Source organism: Pongo abelii, chromosome 1 (genome assembly GCF_028885655.2).
Source record: "Pongo abelii isolate AG06213 chromosome 1, NHGRI_mPonAbe1-v2.0_pri, whole genome shotgun sequence".
NCBI classification, from domain to species: domain Eukaryota; kingdom Metazoa; phylum Chordata; class Mammalia; order Primates; family Hominidae; genus Pongo; species Pongo abelii.
Genome location: NC_071985.2, coordinates 221,324,387 through 221,347,127, shown reverse-complemented (window position 1 = coordinate 221,347,127; position 22,741 = coordinate 221,324,387). Strand labels below are relative to the sequence as shown.

General features: G+C 46.7%; 1 protein-coding gene, 1 non-coding gene and 1 pseudogene across 2 annotated transcripts; all 3 read left to right on the top strand.

The window, feature by feature from the left end:
* The first annotated feature begins 4,965 nt into the window (after positions 1-4,965).
* LOC100441622 (PRAME family member 8) lies at positions 4,966-7,952 on the top strand. Its single transcript, XM_009235107.2, is given in 3 exon segments — positions 4,966-5,252; positions 5,635-6,210; positions 7,128-7,952. Coding segments are annotated over 3 exon segments (1,425 nt in total). The 3' UTR covers positions 7,690-7,952.
* Positions 7,953-9,795: 1,843 nt separating this feature from the next.
* On the top strand, positions 9,796-9,902 carry LOC112130916 (U6 spliceosomal RNA). The gene has a single exon (XR_002913085.1). It is a non-coding gene; the product is annotated as a U6 spliceosomal RNA (small nuclear RNA).
* Positions 9,903-17,977: 8,075 nt separating this feature from the next.
* LOC100450708 (PRAME family member 1-like) lies at positions 17,978-20,712 on the top strand (annotated as a pseudogene).
* Positions 20,713-22,741: the final 2,029 nt, after the last annotated feature.

Genomic DNA, 22,741 nt, shown 5'->3' with positions numbered 1-22,741 from the left:
GCCTGCACAGTCATTTTTCTGACCGGGACTGCAGTGCTGAGCCTGGTGTCCTCTGCTGAGTTCATTTTCCAGCTTCCTTGCATTTTATTTGTCTTCCCTGATAGCACCCAGAATTGCAGGAAGCAATCCCAGGTGCTCAGTGAAGGTCTTTGAATGAATCAAGGGGAGAGGAGTCAGGGGGAGGCAGAGGATGTGGGAGGAGTCACATGTGCCAGAATCTTCTCTTCAGACGTGTCACAGAGAGTCCCCTCCAGGCACTCTTGTTGGGTCTCAGTGCTGGACATTGGAGGATTTTTCTGATTGAGGATCATTGCGCCCTTTCTGGATCCACTGGAAAGCTCTGGGCAGCCAGATGAGCCTTGGTTTGACTTCCATCCTCCATGATTTTCCCTTTGCTTGTCAGAGGAGGTTTGGAATAACTTGGATGTCAATGACTTTGAGCCAGACCCCATTCTCTTTCATTCCCTCCTGAAAAGCCCAGGCCTCACCATCCCATAAGGCTCTGACCAGTGAAAAGATGGAGCTGCACGATTTCCAAGGAGAATCCTTTCCTTGGCTTCAAGCCACAACTTCTTCCCTCTGACCTGCTGCTTGTCTTTTCATCCAGGATGGACACTTGCCACCTGCTCTTCCTCTCCTAGGACTCCCCACTCTCCTGACTCTGTGCCCCTGGGGCAGGATGGGGCAGCCACTAAAACCTCATGCAGACCAGGGCACATAAAGTGTCTTGGGAACTCACAGACCCAAGTCCAAGCCCCAGTGCCCCCATGGTCTCAGATACAAGTCCCTGCTTTTCAGAGACACAGCTCTATGAGAGCCAGAGCACCTGGCCTCCTGCCCTGCTGCCACCTCCCTCCTTCCCCTTTATTTCAGCCCCATCAGCTCCTCTGGTCACTCCCCTTCTTGGCCCCATTCCTACTTTCAGTCCCTCTGGCTGTGTCCAGCCTGGAGTGAGGGTGCAGAACTCCTCCCACCCCAGGCTCTGAGCACCTCCCTCAGCATCAAGTGTCTGCTTTCAGGGTGACCTTGTCCTCAGACTTGATTGGAGGAAGAAAGAGAGGAAGCCCCTACTTTAGCACATGATGTTCATGAATCTGACCTGGAATCAGACCCGGTTGAGGACTAGAGAAGGGCAACAGGGCCAGAACAGAGATTTTGACTCTTAGAAATGCACAGAGGGGGAACAGCTCAGGCTAAGAAGAGACCTGACTTGGACAGAAACAGACTTACTGCATTCCAGGTGCAGCCTTGTCAGCTCTAAGGCTGAGCCAGGGGAGCCTGGGAAGGGATACAGGGACCTTTCCCAGGACCCATTCTCAGCCTGGCACCCATAGGAAGACCAGAGGAGTCAGATCTCCTTCTGCATGCCAGCCAGGGTCACCCTCCAGCAGTCCCAGGGGCCTCTTTAGGGCCAGAGCAATAGCTGAGGAACTCCCTGCTTTATGGCTTCTCATGTTCACCAAAATAGCTCGATAGAATTTTGGGAGAATTCCTTAATGACTGCTCTGGGGTGAGGATCTCCCAGCATTGTGGCCATGTTCTGTTGTTCAGGAGATTTGGGCTGATGTATCCAGGATGCATAAAGAGATGCTTGCCTTGACAGCTCAGGCTGGAGGAGGCAGCCTGAAACAGAAGCTCAGAAATATTCTAGAGACCCTGAGCAAGGGCCTGGGGGAGCTTTGGTATTCTGTTGGCGATTCTGTGAGTGGAGAAGGGGTCAGGTCATCTTCTCAGAGGGGCTCTGAAGGCTGCTCTGAGTTTGACAGCAGATGAGCACCTTGAGAAGAACAGGTGACAGGACATGGTAGAAATGCCCCCAAGTGCGGGATTCTCACGGGGGTCCTGGGGGTGGTGCTGGACCTTCTGAATTGTGCAGGAAGGGAAAGTCTGTCAATCAGTTCTTTTCAACATTTAGATTATTGAACTCCTTAGGGGATCCTCTGAGTCTCTCACCTGAGGGCTCTGCCAATCATTTGCTGCCTGAACACAGACAGGTTCCTCTCCCTAGCCAAGTCTCAAGGTCACCACTTTAAAAATGGGGAATATAGCATCATGCCTTAGATTCCTCGTGAGGGAGAGCTGAGATCTTGGATGAATGGTATGAGTCCCTGCTGTGCCTTGTGGATGCTCAATCAACAGATGCACTCATGATCACCTTTGGTGCTGAGCTCACCCTCAGCCTCAGGCTCACAAAGTGAGGGCAGGTGAAGTAGAAGCTGCACTGAGCACGTTTCAGTTTAACTCGATTGCACACATAGCAGGGCATTGATAGTGAGGTCAGAAGTGTGGAGAAAGAACATTTACAGAAATATTCCATGATAGAGAACATCCTTCAGAGTACTCCAGTTTTGGAAGTCAGTGGCATCTCCGAGCTGTTTGGGTTTCATATGGAATGGGAGAGAAAGGCCTGGAGGACTTTCTGGAGGCGGGGGGATGTTCCTGCTACTTTGTACCCTAAAATATCAGAAGAATGACTGCATGATCCTTCTTAGGATGGGAGCCATCCCTGAACTTAGCAGATCTTTTAACATGAAATAGAGCTTCCAGGTTTTGTGGGGGAAATGTATTGTACATTTGCACACAATACAACCATATGTGTGCACTGTTCTTAAAGACAGGGAGGCTGAGTTTCTCTCCCTTCCCTTCCCTTCCCTTCCCTTCCCTTCCCTCCTTCCCTTCTTTCTTTCTCTTTCTTTCTTTCTTTCTTTTCTTTCTTTCTTTCTTTCTTTCTTTCTTTCTTTCTTTCTTTCTTTCTTTCTTTCTTTCTTTCTTTCTCCTTTCTTTCTTTCCTCTTTCTTTCTTTCTTTCTTTCTTTCTTTCTTTCTTTCTTTCTTTCTTTCTTTCTTTCTTTCTTTCTTTCTTTCTTTCTTTCTTTCTTTCTTTCTTTCTTTCTTTCTTTCTTTCTTTTCCTTCTGTCTCTTCCTTCCTTCCTTCCTTCTTTCCTCTGGCATCTGCTCCAGCTCACATTCTCAGATTCCATCTTCCCAGGCTGATTTTCTGAGGTGAACCCATCATTTTTGGGAGTAAACACACTTTCCCTTGTAGTAGAGGCCAAGACTGTATCTGCCTCCTCTGCCCTCAGAGACAATGTTGTGTTTGAAGAGTCTGCACTGTCTCTTCTGTAATTATTCCCTTTTTAATTTTTAAACTCAATCTAGACAGAATCTTTCAATCCTTCTGTGGAGATGCCCACAAAATACCCACCATGTTTTATGTTGTCTTGGTTCCTTCCCAGGGTTCTATTAGAACACCCAGTCACATCCTGCCCAGCCCCCACCTCACTTTGTCACTCTGTCCTGATTTTCTTCAGCGAAGCCTCGACCTTAGTCTTGTGATCAATAACACCCTCAGTGGTTGCCCTCTTCAACCTGAACCCACATGTGACCTGCCCTGTTATAAAACATAAAACCCGGGTGACCATTGGATAAAGGAGCTTTTTAATCCGTTTTCTTAGGGTTGACATCACTGTCTTTTTAAGGCTGTTTTAACTGTCTTAATGAAACATTTTGATAATTTTGATGTGGCCATAGATTTTCCCATAAAGATATCATTAGGTTTTCTTTTTTCTTTCTAATGTCAGGAACAGATTAAACCTTCCATGTCACTATGAAGGTCACATATTAGTCAAACTTCATCAGTGTTTGGGGAATAAATGAATTAATGAGTTTTGGACTTTCACCCTATTATTTATTCTTTCATTTTCATAAATGCACATCTAATGTAATCAATGAATCAGAAGAAAGTGTGAAACTCAATCAGGATTAACTAGGTGGAACTTCAGGATCTAATCAGGTATCACTTTCTGATTGGAAGCTGGTGACTGAGAAGGGGAGGCTGTGGTTAGAAACATCAATAAAAACTCCTGAGTTTGCAAAGGAGAGACCCAAAGCCCTGGTGCCTGGAGCTACTGCTTGGTTCTCTGAGAGATCCCAGCACCCTGCAAACTGAGTCCAGATCTGGTAAGTCACCACCTTCTTAGGAACATGCCCATCTGATCTGCAGCCAGCCAGTCAGGGATGGTGACACGCAGTCCAAAGTGGCACAGAGAATTTCCTGTCTGTTTTTTCAATTAAACAGATGTAGGTTTTGATTTTTCCTCTAAATATAGTTTTGACTTCATCCCTCAAATTTTGATTTGTGCTTCATTTTTCTCATTTCAAAATTCTTATTGAAGCAGTTTTTTAAAAAAGATATTAAAAATTTACAGTTGGATGAATTTTTGTGTCTTGACATGTGAAGTTATTGGTTTCTGTGCCCTTCAGCTATAGTTCACACACTTGATGATATTGTGATTTTCTCAAGAGTCTTGTTCTGAACATGGGATTTATCTCTTCCCTTAGACTCTGTCCCTAAGTGGGTGATTGTGAGTATGTGGAAGGGATGTGTATTGGATCCTTCATCTGAGACTTAGTGTTTCCATCCCTACCTTCCAAATGCTCTAGAATACTGCCACACTGCTTTTATAGTTTCTCTTATAATTTTTCAAAATAAAAACAAGTGGCATTGATTTTAGGGAGTCACTTTAGTCTTCCCCAAGCATGCTAATTGTGTAAACTGAGAATGCAGGCTGTGTGGGGCCACAGGACAGTCATTCTCATTGTTTTTGGGTAGTAAGTAACAAAAAAATTTCCCTCCATAAGGTGGAACTTAGCTTTCAGGATCCTGAGTGACAGATCTCAGTAATCCTGAGTTTCAGTGGAGCAATGCATAGAAATTAATGGGCCACTGGCTACCTTGTCCCCTCCTTCGTGTTTGGAAGACATTCTTTGTGGTAGTCGCAGGGGCACAAATACAGATTTGTGGCCACCAAGTGCAGAATGGAATTGGGGGAATGGAGGGCTTTTCCACCTCCACCAGAGCAATGAGATTAGCAATAGGAGAAGATGAGGTGATCGTATTTGACCTGAGAGTGATGCCTTTTCTCTGGATTTGTCCTCTAGAGTTTTCCCTTGCAGATTCATCAAGATGAGCATCAGGGCCCCACCCAGACTCCCGGAGCTGGCAAGGCAGAGGCTGCTGAGGGACTAGGCCTTGGCCACCTCCGCCATGGAGGAGCTGCCCAGGGAGCTCTTCCCCACACTGTTCATGGAGGCCTTCAGCAGGAGACGCTGTGAAACCCTGAAAACGATGGTGCAGGCCTGGCCTTTCACCTGCCTCCCTCTAGGGTCCCTGATGAAGTCACCTCATCTGGAGTCGTTAAAATCTGTGCTGGAGGGGGTTGATGTGCTGCTGACCCAGGAGGTTCACCCCAGGTGAGGTGACCCAGGTGTCCAGGTGGGGAGGGCCCTTTTGTCCAGGGTAGGGACAGCTGTTTCAGGAGGAGGAGGGGCAAAATGGAGGCCCAGAGGCTTCTGATGGTGCCAGTGAGGAAGCTCAGGAAGGCCTTGGCCATTGCCCAGCTCCTCTGGGAAAGGACTGCTCACCATGCAGGGTCCACTGAGGCAATAGGAACTTCTCCTCTAGTAGCTCTGAAAGCTACAGGCAATGGGGATGAGGAAAAATCCAGAGGGAAAAGGGGTTGGACAAAATCAGAGAGGGAAAAGTGGCAGGGAGGAGAACAGGTGATGTCTGGGATGTAAATAAAAGCTCAGGTCCTTGCCTTAATTTGGAGCCTTTCTTCTCCTTTACCCACAGGCAGTCAAAACTTCAAGTGCTGGACTTGAGGAATGTGGATGAGAACTTCTGTGACATATTGTCTGGAACTGCTGCATCCTTCCTGGAGGCTCCGAGTCAGAAGCAAACAGCAGATAACTGTCCAGGGACAGGCGGGCAGCAGCCATTGATGGTGTTCGTAGACCTTTGCCTCAAGAACAAGACACTGGATGAATGCCTCATCGACCTCTTAGAGTGGGGCAAGCAGAGAAAAGGCTTACTGCACGTGTGTTGCAAGGAGCTGCAGGTTTTTGGAATGCCCATCCACAGTATCATAGAAGTCCTGAACATGGTGGAGCTAGACTGTATCCAGGAAGTGGAAGTGTGCTGCCCCTGGGAGCTGTCCATTCTTGTGAAGTTTGCCCCTTACCTGGGCCAGATGAGGAATCTCCACAAACTTGTTCTCTTCAACATCAGTGCATCTGCCTGCGTTCCCCCAGACAACAAGGGGCAGTTCATTGCCCGATTCACCTCTCAGTTCCTCAAGCTGGACTATTTCCAGAATCTGTCTGTGCACTCTGTCTCTTTCCTCGAAGGCCACCTGGACCATCTGCTCAGGTGAGGAAGGATGGTGAGCTTTCCCTTCAGACCACAGCAGAGCCTTTCTTTGTTACAGTAAACACCAGTGGGTATGCACTGTGAGCCTGTGAGGAAGTAACAGTGAGGGGACAATAGAATATCCATGCATTGTCCTGTTGGTGGCTCTGTCCTGATGTGGGTATCACACAACCATCCCAATAAAATCAGAGGGATCTCCTGGGCTAGATGCTATAGAGAAGGTGCCAAGCTAGGAAGCTAGCTACTGCAGGGTTTAGATCTGGTGAGAGTGCATTTGTGAATTCCTCCCAAGGATGTGTGTCTAAGTTAAGATGATGGGAAATAGGGAGGTGAAGAGGGCACTAAGGAAGGGAATGCCCATCACACTCCTATATTTTAAAATATGAGGTCTATCCTCACCTGCCTAGTGAACAGGCAGAATCCTGTGTCTCCCTGTCAGCACCCTGTTTTGAGCTCCAGGTCAGGTAATTAATGTATGGGAAATACATGATGATAGAATATAGGGTGAGGGAGCAGGAGTGAAGAATGGTAAATGTGATAGATGGTTCGCTGATGGTACAGGTGTGTCAGGGCCCCCTGCAACCTGGCCACCCCAGCTGATGTTGCAGGATCCTGCCTGGGTTTGTCATTTATGCCTGTGTCTCCATTAGGCTCCTGTGGCCCAGAGATGTGGTTTTCTACCTGACACATGAGGAAAGGGAGACTTAGAGTTCACGGACTTGATCCAGTCACCTCGGTGATGGTGAAGGACTGAACCTTGATTGGGACTGTACTGAAGGAGCAGAGTCTCCATTCCCACACCCCAGGTGCTGACTATCCTCAGATGAGCAGAGCAGCCTTGGGTTATGGAGAGCATCATCTCTCACCCTGAAGTCATCCGCACTACTCTCCTGTAACTCCTTCTTGTTCTCTCCCAGGTGTCTCCAGGCCCCCTTGGAGATGGTCGTTATGACCGACTGCCTGCTGTCAGAGTTGGACTTGAAGCATCTCTCTTGGTGCCTGAACATCTGTCAGTTAAAGGAGCTGGACCTGAGGGGCATCACACTGACCCATTTCAGCCCTGAGCCCCTCGCAGGTCTGCTGCAGCAAGTTGTGGCCACCCTGCAGACCCTGGATTTAGAGGACTGTGGGATCGTGGATTCCCAACTCAGCACCATCCTGCCTGCCCTGAGCCACTGCTGCCAGCTCAGCACCTTCAGCTTCTGTGGGAACCTCATCTCCATGGCCGCCCTGGAGAACCTGCTGCGCCACACCGTCTGGCTGAGCAAGCTAAGCCTGGAGCTGTATCCTGCCCCTCTGGAGAGTTATGACACCCACGGTGCTCTCTGCTGGGGGAGATTTTCTCAACTTGGGGATGAGCTGATGAAGACACTGAGGGACTTAAGGCAGCCCAAGATCATTGTGTTCAGCACCGTCCCCTGCCCTCGCTGTGGCATCAGGGCCTCCTATGACTTGGAGCCCAGTCACTGCCTCTGTTGAATGCCTGCTGTCAGAGTGGATATATTTAAGGCTTTCTTCTGGTCATTTGGGAGCTGAAATTTAGGCCATGAGTGTATGTTAAAGGGAGCACAGACCCATCATTTCAGATGCCTCCTCAGTGTGAATGAGAAAGGAACGAGGATGCAGGAGGGGCAGGACTGGCGGAAAAGTTGACTTGGAGTGGATGGGCTCTTTAGAGACCTTTGTCCCAGAGAATCGGAAATGGGAATCTGAATTGCTAGAGTGAGAATCAGGTAGGAGAGACACATGAGAGGGTTACCCCTGCACAGATGGTTGTAAAGTAACGGTCATAAATAAAGGGAAACTGAGTGGAAACTATCTGGTGTCCTCCATAATTGCTTAACATGGCTTAACAATTAAACAATTTAAACCTAGAAAAGTCCAGTTACTGATCGAGGTAATAAGGCACTGATTTGTCTGTGACTGATGAGGTTCAGCTCCTGGAAATCAAGCCATCAAAATGGAATTTGATCATTTGGATCAATTCCCCCCTCTTTTCTTCTCTCTGGGCATCTGTTACCTTCTTGCTATTCTCTGTGCCTATTTAGTGGGTTAATACACATGAGAGATGCACACAGGGCCTGAAGCATTCTAAGTGGAAAGTGAGTGTCAGCCACTGAAGTTAAGCCCCTTCAGGTGCCTTCATTCTGTCCCGATGCCGAGACCCTGTTCACTCTCAATGGGTGGATTCAGATCTGTCAGTTCCTGACCGTTACATGTGCTAAGAAAGGAGTTCACTGCCCAAGGCATGGCCCCTGCCCTGGAAGGGGAGCTCCACACTGTATGAGCAGGAGCCTCAGGGCATCACCAACCCATGCCTGTCATGGTGGGTAGCAGCCCTTGCTGAATTAAAGTAGTTTTGGCCAATAAAGACATCCAAATTCCCTTTTAGCAAAATGCTTACATTATGTAGGCATATAATACCTATAACATCAATGAAAGACCTTTTCTTAACTCCTCCTTTTTCTCCCTGTGAAGGAAGTCTAGTGCATAGTAGTAGGAATCACACATCCTCAGAGGGTGGATAACGATCAAGTGCTTGTGGGTAATTAATGACCACACCTGTGCTGAAGGACCCTACACAAAGGGCACCTAAGTGTAGAACCCTGCTGAGGACTCAGGGGCTGGTGGTGTTGGGCACAAAACAGCCAAGAGGTTCAGTTTCCCTGTAAAATGAAGATGATGATGCCACCACCCTATGAGACTCTTGTAGGAACCAATGAGTTCATGCATGGTCAGGACTTGAAATGGGGCCTGGCATACAGTAAGAGCTCAATACATGCATCTTGTTATTTTTTTCTCCTCCTAATAGAAGTCCCAGCATTCTTCACCCTTCAATCTCACCTTCTATTCCTGATAACGGGGAGGCAGCAGAAACCCAGGGCAGGCAATGGGACTCAACTTCTACATGCCACCACCACTTAATCATGATGCCCCCAAACAGCAGAGCCTCAGCAGCCAGCAGAGGGTGCAATGGGTGGGGCAGGACTGAGTTCATCTCTAGTGATCATGAGATAAAAATTTCCAACACATGAGACTCATGTGCCATCTGCTGGTTGGTCAGACCATCTGGTGTAATTTATTGATGCAAACAGGATGATATTGAGTGGTATCTCCAAAAATCTGCTGTTATGTAAATATTTATAGAGAATAAATATTGTGATTTATATACAATACATTTATACATATTGAATATATATATATTGAAATTTTAACTTATAATGGGAATTTGGTATTTTAAAGTATGTAGTGCAATATTTTAAAAATGTTTGTGGGCCGGGCGCAGTGGCTCACACCTGCAATCCCAGCACTTTGGGAGGCCAAAATGGGTGGATCACGAGGTCAGGAGATTGAGACCATCATGGCTAACGCAATAAAACCCCGTCTCTACTAAAAATATAATAAATTAGCCGGGCATGGTGGCGGGCACCTGTAGTCCCAGCTACTCAGGAGGATGAGGTAGGAGAATGGCGTGAACCCAGGAGGCAGAGTTTGTAATGAGCCAAGAGCGTGCCACTGCACCCCAGCCTGGGGCACAGAGTGAGACTCCATCTCAAAAAAAAAAAGAAAGAAAAAAAAATGTTTGTGTTGGTCTGGGCAGCACATATACTAAAATTGGAATGATACAGAGAAGATTAGCATGGCCCCTGTGCAAGGATGACATGCAAATTCTTGACACATTCCATATTTTTCAGGAAACAACAGATGCTGGAGAGAATGTTCAGGAATTAGGCACGCTTTGACACTGTTGGTGGGAATGTAAATTAGTTCAAGCATTGTGGAAGACAGTGAGGTGATTCCTCAAGGATCTAGAACTAGAAATATCATTTGACCCAGCAATCTCATTACAGGGTATATACCAAAAGATTATAAATCATTCTACTATAAAGACACTGGCACACATATGTTTACTGTGGCACTGTTCATAATAGCAAAGACTTGGAACCAAACCAAAAGCTTTTCAGTGATAGACTAGATAAAGAAAATATGGCACATATTCATCATTCAATACTATGCAGCCATAAAAAACGATGAGTTCAGGTCCTTTTCAGGGACATGGATGAAGCTGGAAATAATCATTCTCAGCAAACTAACACAGGAACAGAAAACCAAATATCACATGTTTTCAGTCATAAGTGGGAGTTGAACAATGAGAACACATGGACACAGGGAGGGGAACATCATACACGGGGGCCTGTTGGGGGGTGGGGATGGTGGGGGAGGGATAGCATTAGGATAAATACCTAGTGTAGATGACGGCTTGATAGGTGCAGCAATCCACCATGGCACATGTATCCCTATGTAACAAACCTGCACGTTCTGTACATGTGTCCCAGAACTTAAAGTATATTTAAAAAATGCTTCATGTGGTTTTGAGTCTCAAATAAAATGACACCTTCAAAACTGATTTTGAAGATCAATGAATAAGAAATGCTCTTATTTAAAAATATTTAAATTTATACAATTTTGGAGCTGGAAGGAAGTGCAATATTTTTAGGGAAATATGATTTATTTTCTTAGAGCAGTTATAAGGTTGCAGTGAAGTTGAACAGAAAGTAGAACATTCCCACATACTCCATGACCCCACACTAGCGCGGACTCCTGAAGGATCAACATCTTGCCCCAGCGTGGTCCATTTGTTCCAATGCATGAACCGCATGAACCACATGAACCATCCTTATCACCCAAAGTTCATAATTAACATTAAGGGTTCACAGTTGGTGCTGTATATTCTATGAGCTCTGATGAATTGATGATGACATGTATTCACCCTTATAGCATCACACAGAGTAGCTTCAGTGCCCTGAAAAATCATCTGTTCTCTTTCTATCCATCCCACTCTACCCTGACTCCTGGCAACCCCTGGGCTTTCTACTGTGTCCATAGATTTGCCTTTTCCAGAATGTCATGTGGCCTTTTCATGTTGGCTTCTTTCACTTAGTTATGTGCATTTAAGTTTTTTTTAATGTCTTTTAGGACATAATAATCTACATTGTCAGGATGTGCTACAGTATATACATCCATTTATCTGCTGAAGAACATGTTGGTCCCTATTAAGTTTTGTCTATTATGAATGTAGTGGTTAAAAACATCCAGGTTTTAGGTTTTCTCATTTGGGTAAATGCCAAGGAGCGTGGCTGCTGGACCATGTGCCTAGGTTGTGTTTGATAATGATTTATTTCCTTGACAATCTCATGTGGTAGACAGAGATTGCTTCTTCAAGGGGAGGGACTGTGTCTCTCTCACCCTGTGGTCCCACAGCAGAGCATGGAGCCTGGCAGGTGGCTGTAAATGCTTATTGATCACATAGTGCTTAGGAATCAGTTTATAGCCACTACAATGCAAATGTCGGGCAGTCAACACGAGCTGCCACCAATAATATAAACATGTTGAATATGGATGAAGTCACCCTCCTGATGCCGTGGTCACTACCTGTGTGTCACGGCAGTGCCGTCATCACATGGGTGAACTTCATCTGTTTTTTACAGATTTCCCCCCACATAATACAAGACACAGTCTTTAAACAAAGAGTCACCAGGGTTCCTGATGGCCACTGGCCTGAGTCTGTCCCCTTGGAGCTAAGGTCCCTCATAACTGCACTTACCTACCACAGGAGTCCCTGTAAGCGCCACTAGAGGGTGAGCATCTTCACCAAACCTGATGGACCCATGGAGTCTGATCTGAATGTCTCCTTGCTAGGCAGGGGTCCTCAGAGGAATCTTCTATCGAGTCCAGATGGAGGGAACTGGAAGAGTCTCCTCAAACCCAGGACCAACAAAGAGATTCCCTCCAAGATCCCAAATAGGGAGCCAGGACAGGGACTGAGAGGGAACTGGGAAGGGAAGGCACCGTAGGTCCCAAAACCTGGAACTGATGGAGAAGGTCCCCTCCAGAAACTGTTCGGAGAGAACCAGCTGGGAAGAATTAAAGTCTCTGAGATTTTCCACCTAAGAGCTGGACATCTGAATTCAGGAAGACTTACCCGAGGCCTTCCCATGGCTCAATCGAGAAGAGCTCTCGGGGCTCTTGCCAGTGCAGGATGCGTTGGTTCCAGAGGCATCAGGAAGAGATCGGAGGTCCCCTTTGAATCCCACTTGTAACATCAATGAGGTCCACTAAAAATCGTGGGGTCTACAGATTTAGAAAAAGGGAGCGTAATTTCTTCTAAAAGTTTACAACCTGCTCGCTGGGAAATGGGCCTCCAGGCAGGACCTGAGGCAAGCGCTTGAGGGAGGGAAGGTGACCCAGGAATCTGTGCTGAACCTGTTGGCTGCCAAGTGTGCATATTCAGTAGGTTATTGGAGCAGCTATGAAAATTCACAGGGTGGGGGATGCATTCATATATGGTAAGCAAATATACATGTCACATACGTCCCAGGTTCACCTTGTGGTTGAGGCTTTACACTTAAATGCATTATAGTTAGGTTCTCTACATCCAAAGGTGAAGTTGGGACATGAAGGTCCTCAATTCCTATCTAAAGGGCGTGGGGAGTCACCTCCTACAAACCACAAATTCCCCTCAAAGGTGGTTTATTTAACCCTATATAAAGTGGCTTGAGGCCGAGTGCAGTGGTTCACGCCTGTAATACGAGCACTTTGGGAGGCTGAGGCGGGCAGATCACTTGAGGTCGGGAGTTGGAGACCAGCCTGACCAACATGGAGAAACACCATCTCTACTAAAAATATAAAATTACCTGGGCATGGCGGTGCATGTCTGTAATCCCAGCTACTCAGGAGGCTGAAGCAGGGGAATCGCTTGAACGCAGGAGATGGGGGTTGTGGTGAGCTGAGATCACACCATTGCACTGCAACCGAGGTAACAAGAGCAAAACTCTGTCTCAAAATACATAAATAAATAAATAAATAAATAGATAAATAAACCTGCTTGTTTTCCAGCCTGATTCTGGCATAGCATCACATGACAGATAAGAAAGGAAATAAAAAGATTTTTACCCCAAATATGTTTCTTGGCCATATCTTGAATTAGAACTGCGCAGTTCTAATTCTATACAGGAGTCAAAGTATAGAGAAAGAACGGTGGGCCCAGGGGACAGGCGCTCAGCATACGGAGTACCTGCACCGGCACCGGTCTCTGAGTTCCCTCAGTATTTATTGATTACTATTTTCACTATCTCGGCAAGGGGAATGCGGCAGGAGAACAGGGTGATAGTGGGGAGAAGGTCAGCAGGAAAACATGTGAGCAAAGGAATCTGTGTCACAAATAAGTTCAAGGGAAGGTACTGTGCCCGGATGTTCACATAGGCCAGATTTATGCTTCTCTCCACCCAAACATCTCAGTGCAGCAAAGAGTAACAGAGCAGCATTGCTGCCAGCATATCTCGCCTCCAGCCACAGGGTGGTTTTCTCCTATCTCAGAACAGAACAAATGTATGATCGCGTTTTGTACCCAGACATTCCGTTTCCAGGGTCATGCAGGAGAGGGAGGCCTTCCTCTTATCTCAATCGCAAGAGGCCTTCCTCCTTATGGGTGTTGGGCTTGGGGACGCTCAGGCCTTTCCCTTCCCATGAAGCCATATCTCAGGCTGTTTCAGTGGGGGGAAACCTTGGACAATACCCAGGCTTTCTTGGGCAGAGGTCCCTGCGGCTTTCCACAGGGCACTGTGCCCCTGGTTAATCAAGAATGGAGAATGGCAATGACTTTTACCCAGCATACTGCCTGTAAACATATTGCCAACAAGGCACATCCTGCACAGCCCCAGATTCCTTCAACCTTGATTCCCTACAACACATGTTTCTGTGAGCACAGTGTTGGGGCTAAAGTTACAGATTAACAGCGTCTCAAGGCAAAACAATTGTTCAGGATACAGATCAAAATGGAGTTTCTTATGTCTTCCTTTTCTACATAGATGCAGTAACAGTCGCATCTCTCTTTCTTTTCCCTTCAGAGGAAACATGAATTATCAAATTAGAGTAGGAAGGGAGTGGGTGAGATTAAGATTTGGATGAAGGGTCCTGGAAAATGACAGGGGCTGATGATTGCTGGGAAATGTTCCACTGTGGGAAGATCCCTGAGTGTAAAGGAAAGGTTTCCAGTTGATAGAACCATGACAGGGACATATGGACCCTCGTTCATTTCTCTCTCACATCCTGTAGAGTCCACAGTTTCTACCTCCATGTCTTCCAGCTTAGGAAAGTCTCCCTTCCCAGGTCTGGCCACACTGCTTCTCTCTGGCCTCTGCCCTAGCTTACATTCTCAGATTCTGTCTTCCCAATCTGGTTTTCTGAGAGGAGCCCATCATTTTTGTGAGTAAACACACTTTACCTTCTAGTAGGGCCAAGACTACACCTGCCCCTGTGTTTTCAAAAGCAATGTTATGGTTTAAGAGTCTGCACTCTCTCTTTGGTTGATTCCCCTTTTAATTTCTGAAGTCAATCTAGGCTGGGTGAAGTGGCTCACACCTGTAATCCCAGCACTTTGGGAGTCCAAGGTGGGCGGATCACTTGAGGTCAAGAGTTCAAAGTCTTTGCTATTGTGAATAGTGCCACAATAAACGTACATGTGCATGTGTCTTTATAGCAGCATGATTTGTAATCCTTTGGGTATATACCCAGTAATGGGATCACTGGGTCAAATGGTATTTCTAGTTCTAGATCCTTGAGGAATCACCACACTGTCTTCCACAATGGTTGAACTAGTTTACAGTCCAACCCAAATGCCCATCAATGATAGACTGGATTAAGAAAATGTGGCACATATACACCATGGAATACTATGCAGCCATAAAAAAGGATGAGTTCATGACCTTTGTAGGGACATGGATGAAGCTGGAAACCATCATTCTGAGCAAACCATTGCAAGGACAGAAAACCAAACACTGCATGTTCTCACTCATAGGTGGGAATTGAACAATGAAAACACCTGGACACAGGGTGGGGAACATCACACACTGGGGCCTGTTGTGGGGTGGGTTGGGGGAGGGATAACATTAGGAGAAATACCTAATGTAAATGAGGAGTTAATGGGTGCAGCACACCAACATGGCACATGTATACATATGTAACAAACCTGCATATTGTGCACATGTACCCTAGAACTTAAAGTATAATAATAATAAAAAAAAGAGTTTGAGACCAGCTGGGCCAACATGATGAAGCCCCATCTCGACTAAAAATACAAAAATTAGTGGGGCATGGTGGAGTGCACCTCTAATTCCAGGCACTTGGGAGGAAGAGTTGGGAGAATCGCTTGAACCCGGAAGGTTAAGGCTGCAGTGAGCCGAAATAGTGCCACTGCACTCCAGCCTGGGTGACATATCGAGGCCCTGTCTCAAAATCAATCAATCAATCAATAAACTCAATCTAGACAAAAGACTTTCACTCCTGACATCTAGATGCCCAGAAGATAACTGCCATGTTTTATATTGTCTTGGTTCCTTTCCAGGGTCCCATTAGAACAGCTAGTCCTATTCTTCTCAGGCCCCACCTCACTTGGTCACTTTGTCCTGATTTCCTTCAGTGAAGCCATGACTTAGTCTTGAGATCCATCACACCCTCAGTGGTTCCTTTCTTCTACATGAATATGCATATGATCTGCTATGTCAGATAGCATAAAACCCAGGCGACCATTCAATATGCACAGCTTTTTATTCTGTTTTCTTAGGAATAACATCAAGATCTTCTTCAAGCTGTTTTAACTCTGAAATGTTCTGATAATTTTGATGTGGCCAAACCTCCTGCAATAAGGACACCTTCAGGTTTTGTGTTTTTTTGTCTCATATCAGGAACAGATTAATCCCTTCCCTGTATCATTATGAAAGTGATCTATTAGCCAAACTTCATCAGTGTTTGGGAAATAAATGAATGAATGAGTTTTGGACTTTTACTCTCTTCTTGATTCTTTCACGTTCATAAATGTGTATCCAATTCAATCAATTAGAAGAAAGATGAAAACTCAATCAGAATTAACTGGGTGGAACTTCAGGATCCAATCAGGTGTCACTTTCTGATTGGAAGCTGGTGATTGAGAATGGAAGGGTGGGGTTAGAAAGGTCCGTAAAAGCTCCTGAGGGTACACAGAAGAGACACACAGCCCGGGTGCCTGGAGCTACTGCTTGGTTCTCTGAGACGTCCCAGCACCCTTCAAACTCAGTCCAGATCTGGTAAGGCACCACCTTCTTAGGCTCATGCCCATCTGATCTGCAGCCAGCCAGTCAGGGATGGCGACATGCATCCCAAGGTGGCACAGAATATTTTCCTGTTTGTTTCATCAGATGAACAGATTTGGGTTTTCATTTTTCCTCTAAATGTAGTTTTGTCTCCATCCATCGAATTGTGATTTGTGCTTGGTTTTCGTCCTTTTAAAATTCTTATCGAAGCAGTTTTCAAAAAAATATTAAAAATTTACAGTTGGATGAATTTTATTTCTTGACACTTGAAGTTATTTGTTTTTGTGCCCTTCAATTACAGTTCATAGACTTGGTGTTATTGTGATTCTCCAAGTGTGCTTTCATTTCCATAAAATACTTAAAGGTATCCCACACACCAATCTCAAGAGTGCAGTTTTGCTCAGATCATGGGATTTATCTTTGCCCCTAGAATCCGCCCAAAAGTGGGTAATTGTGAATATCTTGAAGTGATGTGTATTGGAACTTTCATCTTAGAGGTAGAATGCTCTAGAATAGCATCATATCACTTTTACAGTTTCTGGTAAATTTTTTTTTTTTTTTTTGAGATGGAGTTTCCCTCTTGTTGCCCAGGGTGGAGTGCCATGGCACGATCTCAGCTCACTGCAACCTCTGCCTCCGGGTTCATGCGATTCTCCTGCCTCAGCCTCTAGAGTAGCTTGGGTTACATGCACTCGCCACCATGCCCAGCTAATTTTTGTATTTTTAGTAGACACAGGGTTTCGCCATGTTGGCCATGCTGATCTCAAACTCCTGACCTCAGGTGATCTGGGGTTCAAGTGATTCTCCTTCCTCTGTCTCCAGAGTAGCTAGGATTACAGTCATGCACCACCACATCTGGCTAATACTTAAATTAATTAGTTAATTTATTAATTTGTTTATTTTTGAGTCAGAGTCTAACTCTGTCACCCAGGCTGGAGTGCAGTAGTGTGATCTCAGCTCACTGCAACCTCTGCCTTCTGGAGTCAAATGATTCTGAATTGTCTTATATTTAATAGAGACAGGGTTTCATTATGTAAGCCAGGCTGTTCTCAAACTCCTGACCTTAAGTGATCTGCCTACCTTGCCCTCCAACAGTGTTGAGATTACAGACATGAGTCACAACACCTGGTCCATTTCTGGTTGAAATTCTTCAAAATTAAAAATAATGGCATCGATTTTAGTGAGTCCCTTTGGTGTTCCCCCAGTATGTTCATGGTGTGAACAGAGAATGTAGGCTGTGTGGGACCACAGGACACTCTCATTCTCATTGCTTCAGGGTGGTAAGTGACAAGGAATTTTTCCTCAAAGAGGTAGCATTAGCTTTCAGGATCCTCAGTGACAGTTTCTGGTGGTTCTGGGATTCAGTGGAGCAATGGATGAAAATTAATGGGCCAGTGGTCTCCTTGACCCCTCCCTCCTTGGTGTTTGGAAGACATTCTTCCTGGTACCAGTAGCAGCAGAAGTATAGGTCTGTGGCCACCAAGTGCAGAGTGGAATTGGGGTAAACTGGTAATTTTTCTACCTCTACCAGAGCAATGATATTGGTCCTAGGAGAAGATGAGGTGATTGTATTTGCCCTGAGAGTGATATGTTTTCCCTGGATTTGTCTTCTAGAGTTTTTTCCTTGCAGATCCATTAGGATGAGCATCCAGGCTCCACCGAGACTCCTGGAGCTGGCGGGGCAGAGCCTGCTGAGAAACCAGGCCTTGGCCATCTCTGCCATGGAGGAGCTGCCCAGGGTGCTCTATCACCCACTCTTCCTGGGGGCCTTCAGCAGGAGACATTTCCAGACTCTGATGGTGATGGTGCAGGCCTGGCCCTTCACCCGCCTCCCTCTGGGATTGCTGATGAAGACGCTTCATCTGGAGACCTTAAAAGCATTGCTGGAAGGGCTTCATCTGCTGCTTACACAGAAGGTTCCCCTCAGGTGTGGTGACCCAGGAGGGCTGGTAGATAGAGCTCAGGTGTCCAGGGAAAGAACAGCAGGGTCAGGTAGAGAAGTAGCCCAAGGGTGGCCCAGAGTCTTCCGATGGTGTTGGCAAGGAAGCTCAGGGAGGCTTTGGCCATTGTCCAGATTCTCAGAGAAAGGACTGCTCACCGTACAGGGTCCACCGTGGGAACAGAAACCTGCTTTTTCCCAGTGGACAGTAAAGGGACTAGAAGTGGGGAGCAGTCTGAATCAAAAGAGAAAAGGGACCAAGAAAAGTCATAAAGAGAACAGGGAGCAATGAGAATGAAAGCAAAGGTCAGGGATGGGTCCTTCTAAATTCTGAGCCTCTCCCTTACTTTACCTACAGGAGGTGGAAACTTCAAGTGCTGGACTTACTGGATGTTGATGAGAATTTCTGGGCTGGATGGCCTGGAGCCTGGGCCCTGTCCTGCTCCCCAGAGACCATGAGTAAGAGGCAGACCCAGAGGACTGTCCAAGGACAGGAGAGCACCAGCCCTTAAAGGTGTTCATAGACGTCTGCCTCAAGGGAATACCCCAAGATGAATGCCTGAGATACCTCTTTCAGTGGGTTTACCAAAGGAGGGGTTTAGTACACCTGTGCTGTAGTAAGTTGGTGAATTATCTAACACTCATTAAATATCTCAGAAGATCATTGAAAATAATCCACCTGAATGGTATTCAGGAGCTGGAAATTCACAACATGTCCTGGCTACGTCTGTTAAGAAAGCTTCATTGTTACCTGAAGGAGATGAAGAATCTTTGCAAACTCGTTTTCTCCAGATGCCATCATTACACGTCGGACAATGACCTCGAGGAATGGTTAGTCACCAAATTCAGCTCTGTGTTCCTCAGGCTGGAACACCTCCGGTTGCTTAAAGTAAAATTGATCACCTTCTTCAGTGGGCACCTGTAACAGCGGATCAGGTGAGAAAGGATCGTACACTTTCTCTGTAGACCACAGCACAGCCTTGTTTTGTTACAGCAAACACTACAAGGCGTGTACTGTGTGCCAGCCAGTGGCAATGTCACAGTGAAGGGGACACCAGAATGTCAACACATTGTCCCATTCAGTGCTCCATGTTCTGGAGTGGCTATCACGGGATCTCTGCAATGAGGGCAGTGGGGTCACCTGGGGTAGAGGCTAGAGAGCCACAACAAGTACAAGCTAGTTAGTGGGGGTTTCAGCTCTACTGGGGGTGCACGTGTGAATTTCTTGTTACAAAGTGTGTTTCAAGTTGATATGATATAAAAGAGGTAATAGAGGAGGGTATGAAAGAAGGGAAAGTGTATCAAAACTGTGCATTTCACAGTAGAAACTCTGTCCTCACCAGCTTAGTGATCATGAATGATCCTGTCTCTAATTCCCTGTCTGTAAAAGGTTGTTTTGAACCCCAGGAAAGGTAATTGACATGGGAAACATGTGCTTCTTGAATGGAGGGTGAGGGAGTAGGCGTGAGAGTGGAAAAAATGATAGGTGGTTTGCAGATGCAGGCATGTCAGGGAGCCCCTGCCAGCAGGTAGCCCTAGCTGATGACCCTAGACCTTGCTGAGTTGAGTTCTTTGTGCACATCTCCCACTAGGTACCTGTGGCCCAGAGATGAACTTTTCTGCTAAAAGATGAAGAAAAGAGGCTTTAGTGATGTGATTTTGTGGCCTTGAACCAATCACACAAGCAACGGTGAAAGGGCTGAGGCTAAACTGGGACTGCCCCTGAATGATCAGGGTCCTCATCACACAGCAACTTGCATGCCGACCATCATCAGATGATGGGAATAAACTGGTGTTTGGGTGAAGCAGACATTTCCCTTTAAGTCATTCCCCACCACCTTCATCTAACTGGTACCATTGCACAGAACCAACTTCTTGATCTCCACAGGTGCCTCCAGATGCCCTTGGAGAACTTGGAATTAACTTGTGGCTACTATTGGAAGAGGACGTGAAGTGTCTCTCCCAGTACCCAAGCCTCGGCTACCTAAATCATCTGAATCTCAGCTATGTGCTGCTGTTCCGCATCAGTCTTGAACTCCTCAGAGCTCTGCTAGAGAAAGTTGCTGTCACTCTTAAGACCCTCATGTTGGAGGGCTGTCAGATCCACTACTCCCAACTCAGTGCCATCTGAGTCACTGCTCCCAGCTCACCACCTTCTACTTTGGCAGAAATTGCATGTCTATGGACGCCCTGAAGGACCTGCTGTGCCACACCAGTGGGCTGAGCAAGTTAAGCCTGGAGATGGATCCTGCCCCTGAGGAGAGTTTGAATTCCTTGGTTCGTGTCAATTGGGAGATCTTCACCCCACTTCGGGCTGAGCTGATGGGCACACTGAGGGAAGTCAGGCAGCCCAAGAGGATCTTCATTTGTCCCACCCCCTGCCCTTCCTGTGGCTCATCACCATCTGAGGAACTGGAGCTCCATCTTTGCTGCTAGGGAAGGCGTGTCCAGCGGGGTAGATACATCGAAAGTTCTCTTCCAGGCACTTGGACACTAAAATCTAGTATGTAGGTGCAAGTTATTTTTGTTTTTTCTTATTTCCTTTTTAAATAATTCTAAAATTTTATTAAAGAACATTTGAGACAGGGTTTCGCTGTGTTGCCCCAGCTGGTCTCAAACTGCTGGACACATGGGTTTCTCCTGCCCTGGCCTCCTAAAGTTCTAGGATTACTTGCATGAGTGATTGTGACCAGGCCACATGCAACTTAAAGGAAGCACAGAACTCTTTGCTTCAGGCAGGTGTTCAGTACGACGGAAAAAAACATAACAGCAGAGGGCAAGGCTGGAGGAAAATGTTGAGGTGGAGTCAATGAGAGCTTACAGGACCCATGTCCTACAGAGTCAGAAGAGAAGCTAAAGTTCTACAGTGATGAGAATGTTATCCCTGAAGGGATGGTTACCAAGGAATATCAGAAATAAAGAACCTCAATGAAAACTTTCTGGTGTCCTCTGTATTTGATTGACTTGTTTTTGCAATTTATACATCAGAAATCTCTAGTTACTGAGTTACTGATGGAAAAATATCGAAGTACTCTGTTGTCTGTGATTGAGGTTCAGCTGCAAAACATCTAATTCCCACCCATTCTTGTTCTTTGTTTTTTTAAAAAATATATATATATTGCTTTGTCACCCAGGCTGCAGTGCAGTGGTCCCATCTGGGCTCACTGCAATCCTGTCCTTCAGGGCTCAAGTGATTCTCATGCCTCAGCCACTCTAGTAGCTGGAATTGCATGCAAGTGCCACCAAGCCTGCTACTTTTTGTATTTTTAGTAGAGATGGGGTTTTTCCATGTTGAACAGGCTGGTCTTGAGCTCCTGGCTTCCAGTGATCTGCTGACCTTGGCCTCCCAATGTGCTGGGATTATGGGTGTGCCAATGATCTCCACCCATTCTTTACTTCTCTTCAGTCATCTGTTTTTTCCTTACATTTTCGCCTGCAAGGAGCAGCTCATTCGGGCACAAAGGGACGGGCAGAGAGGGGCCCTGAGGAGAAGACGGGCTTGAGGTGGTAGGCGGAGCAGGAGTCAAGCTACAGGGGCCTTTATTGGGAAGCAGAAATGGCACCTAGTTCAATGATCTGGCCAGCTATGGGGCCACTGTGCCCACCCTAACAGTGCCAAGTTCCTGGGTGTCGAAGGGAGGTTCTGTGCTAATCCTCCTGAGGCTGCATTTCCAAGATCTGCTCCCCACAGGGGTGACCACAGAGCCTGACATTCTTCATTGCTGGGTCTGGGGACCATGGTCCACTCCTGGAGGCACCCCACCTTGGCAGAGTTGTGAGCCAGGCCTGTGCCCCATGTTGCTGAGGCAGCCAGTTGTGCCACCCACACCCTCTCATGGCTAAATGGGACCCGCTCCCAGGTCTGGAGCCTCTACAAAGCCTCATCCTCACTCCTCACTGCCTGCTGTTAGCCTGCAATATTCTTAACTAGAGTGCAGTTGGGGCTCAGTAAACCAGACCCAGAAGCATTGGGTTTGTTTTTGCAGGGTTGGCCAGAGCTGCTGTGAACTTGCATCTCACCTGTCACCTCTGTGGGGAAACACAGAGAGAGGGCATAGCTGAGGCTATGTACACTTTGGAGCTGATGGGAGCCTGGGACAAGAGGGAGTCCTGGCCTCCCGAGTTGGCAGGACAGTAGCTCCTGCACTGTGCTCCAAAGGCACAAATGAAGCTGCTTATGTCGCAGTTCCAACTAAGGTCCCCCAGTGCTCTCAAGGGCCCAGGAGGTCTCCCCTTCCCCTGCAGCATGGGGGTGTCTGCTCCCACTGTGTGGTCCCCCCTGGCATGTGCTCTAATTTTGCAGCAGGGTTGGGGTCATTCCTGTATGCCATCACAACCCAGGTGACTGTGTGCTTGCTAGGGTTAGTGCTGATGCACCGTCCCCCTGCTGTCTTGAACACTCTGGGCTTTGGGCCCTGATGAGCATGGGAGGGAGGCTGAGAGGGGCCTGAGGACAGATCAGTGC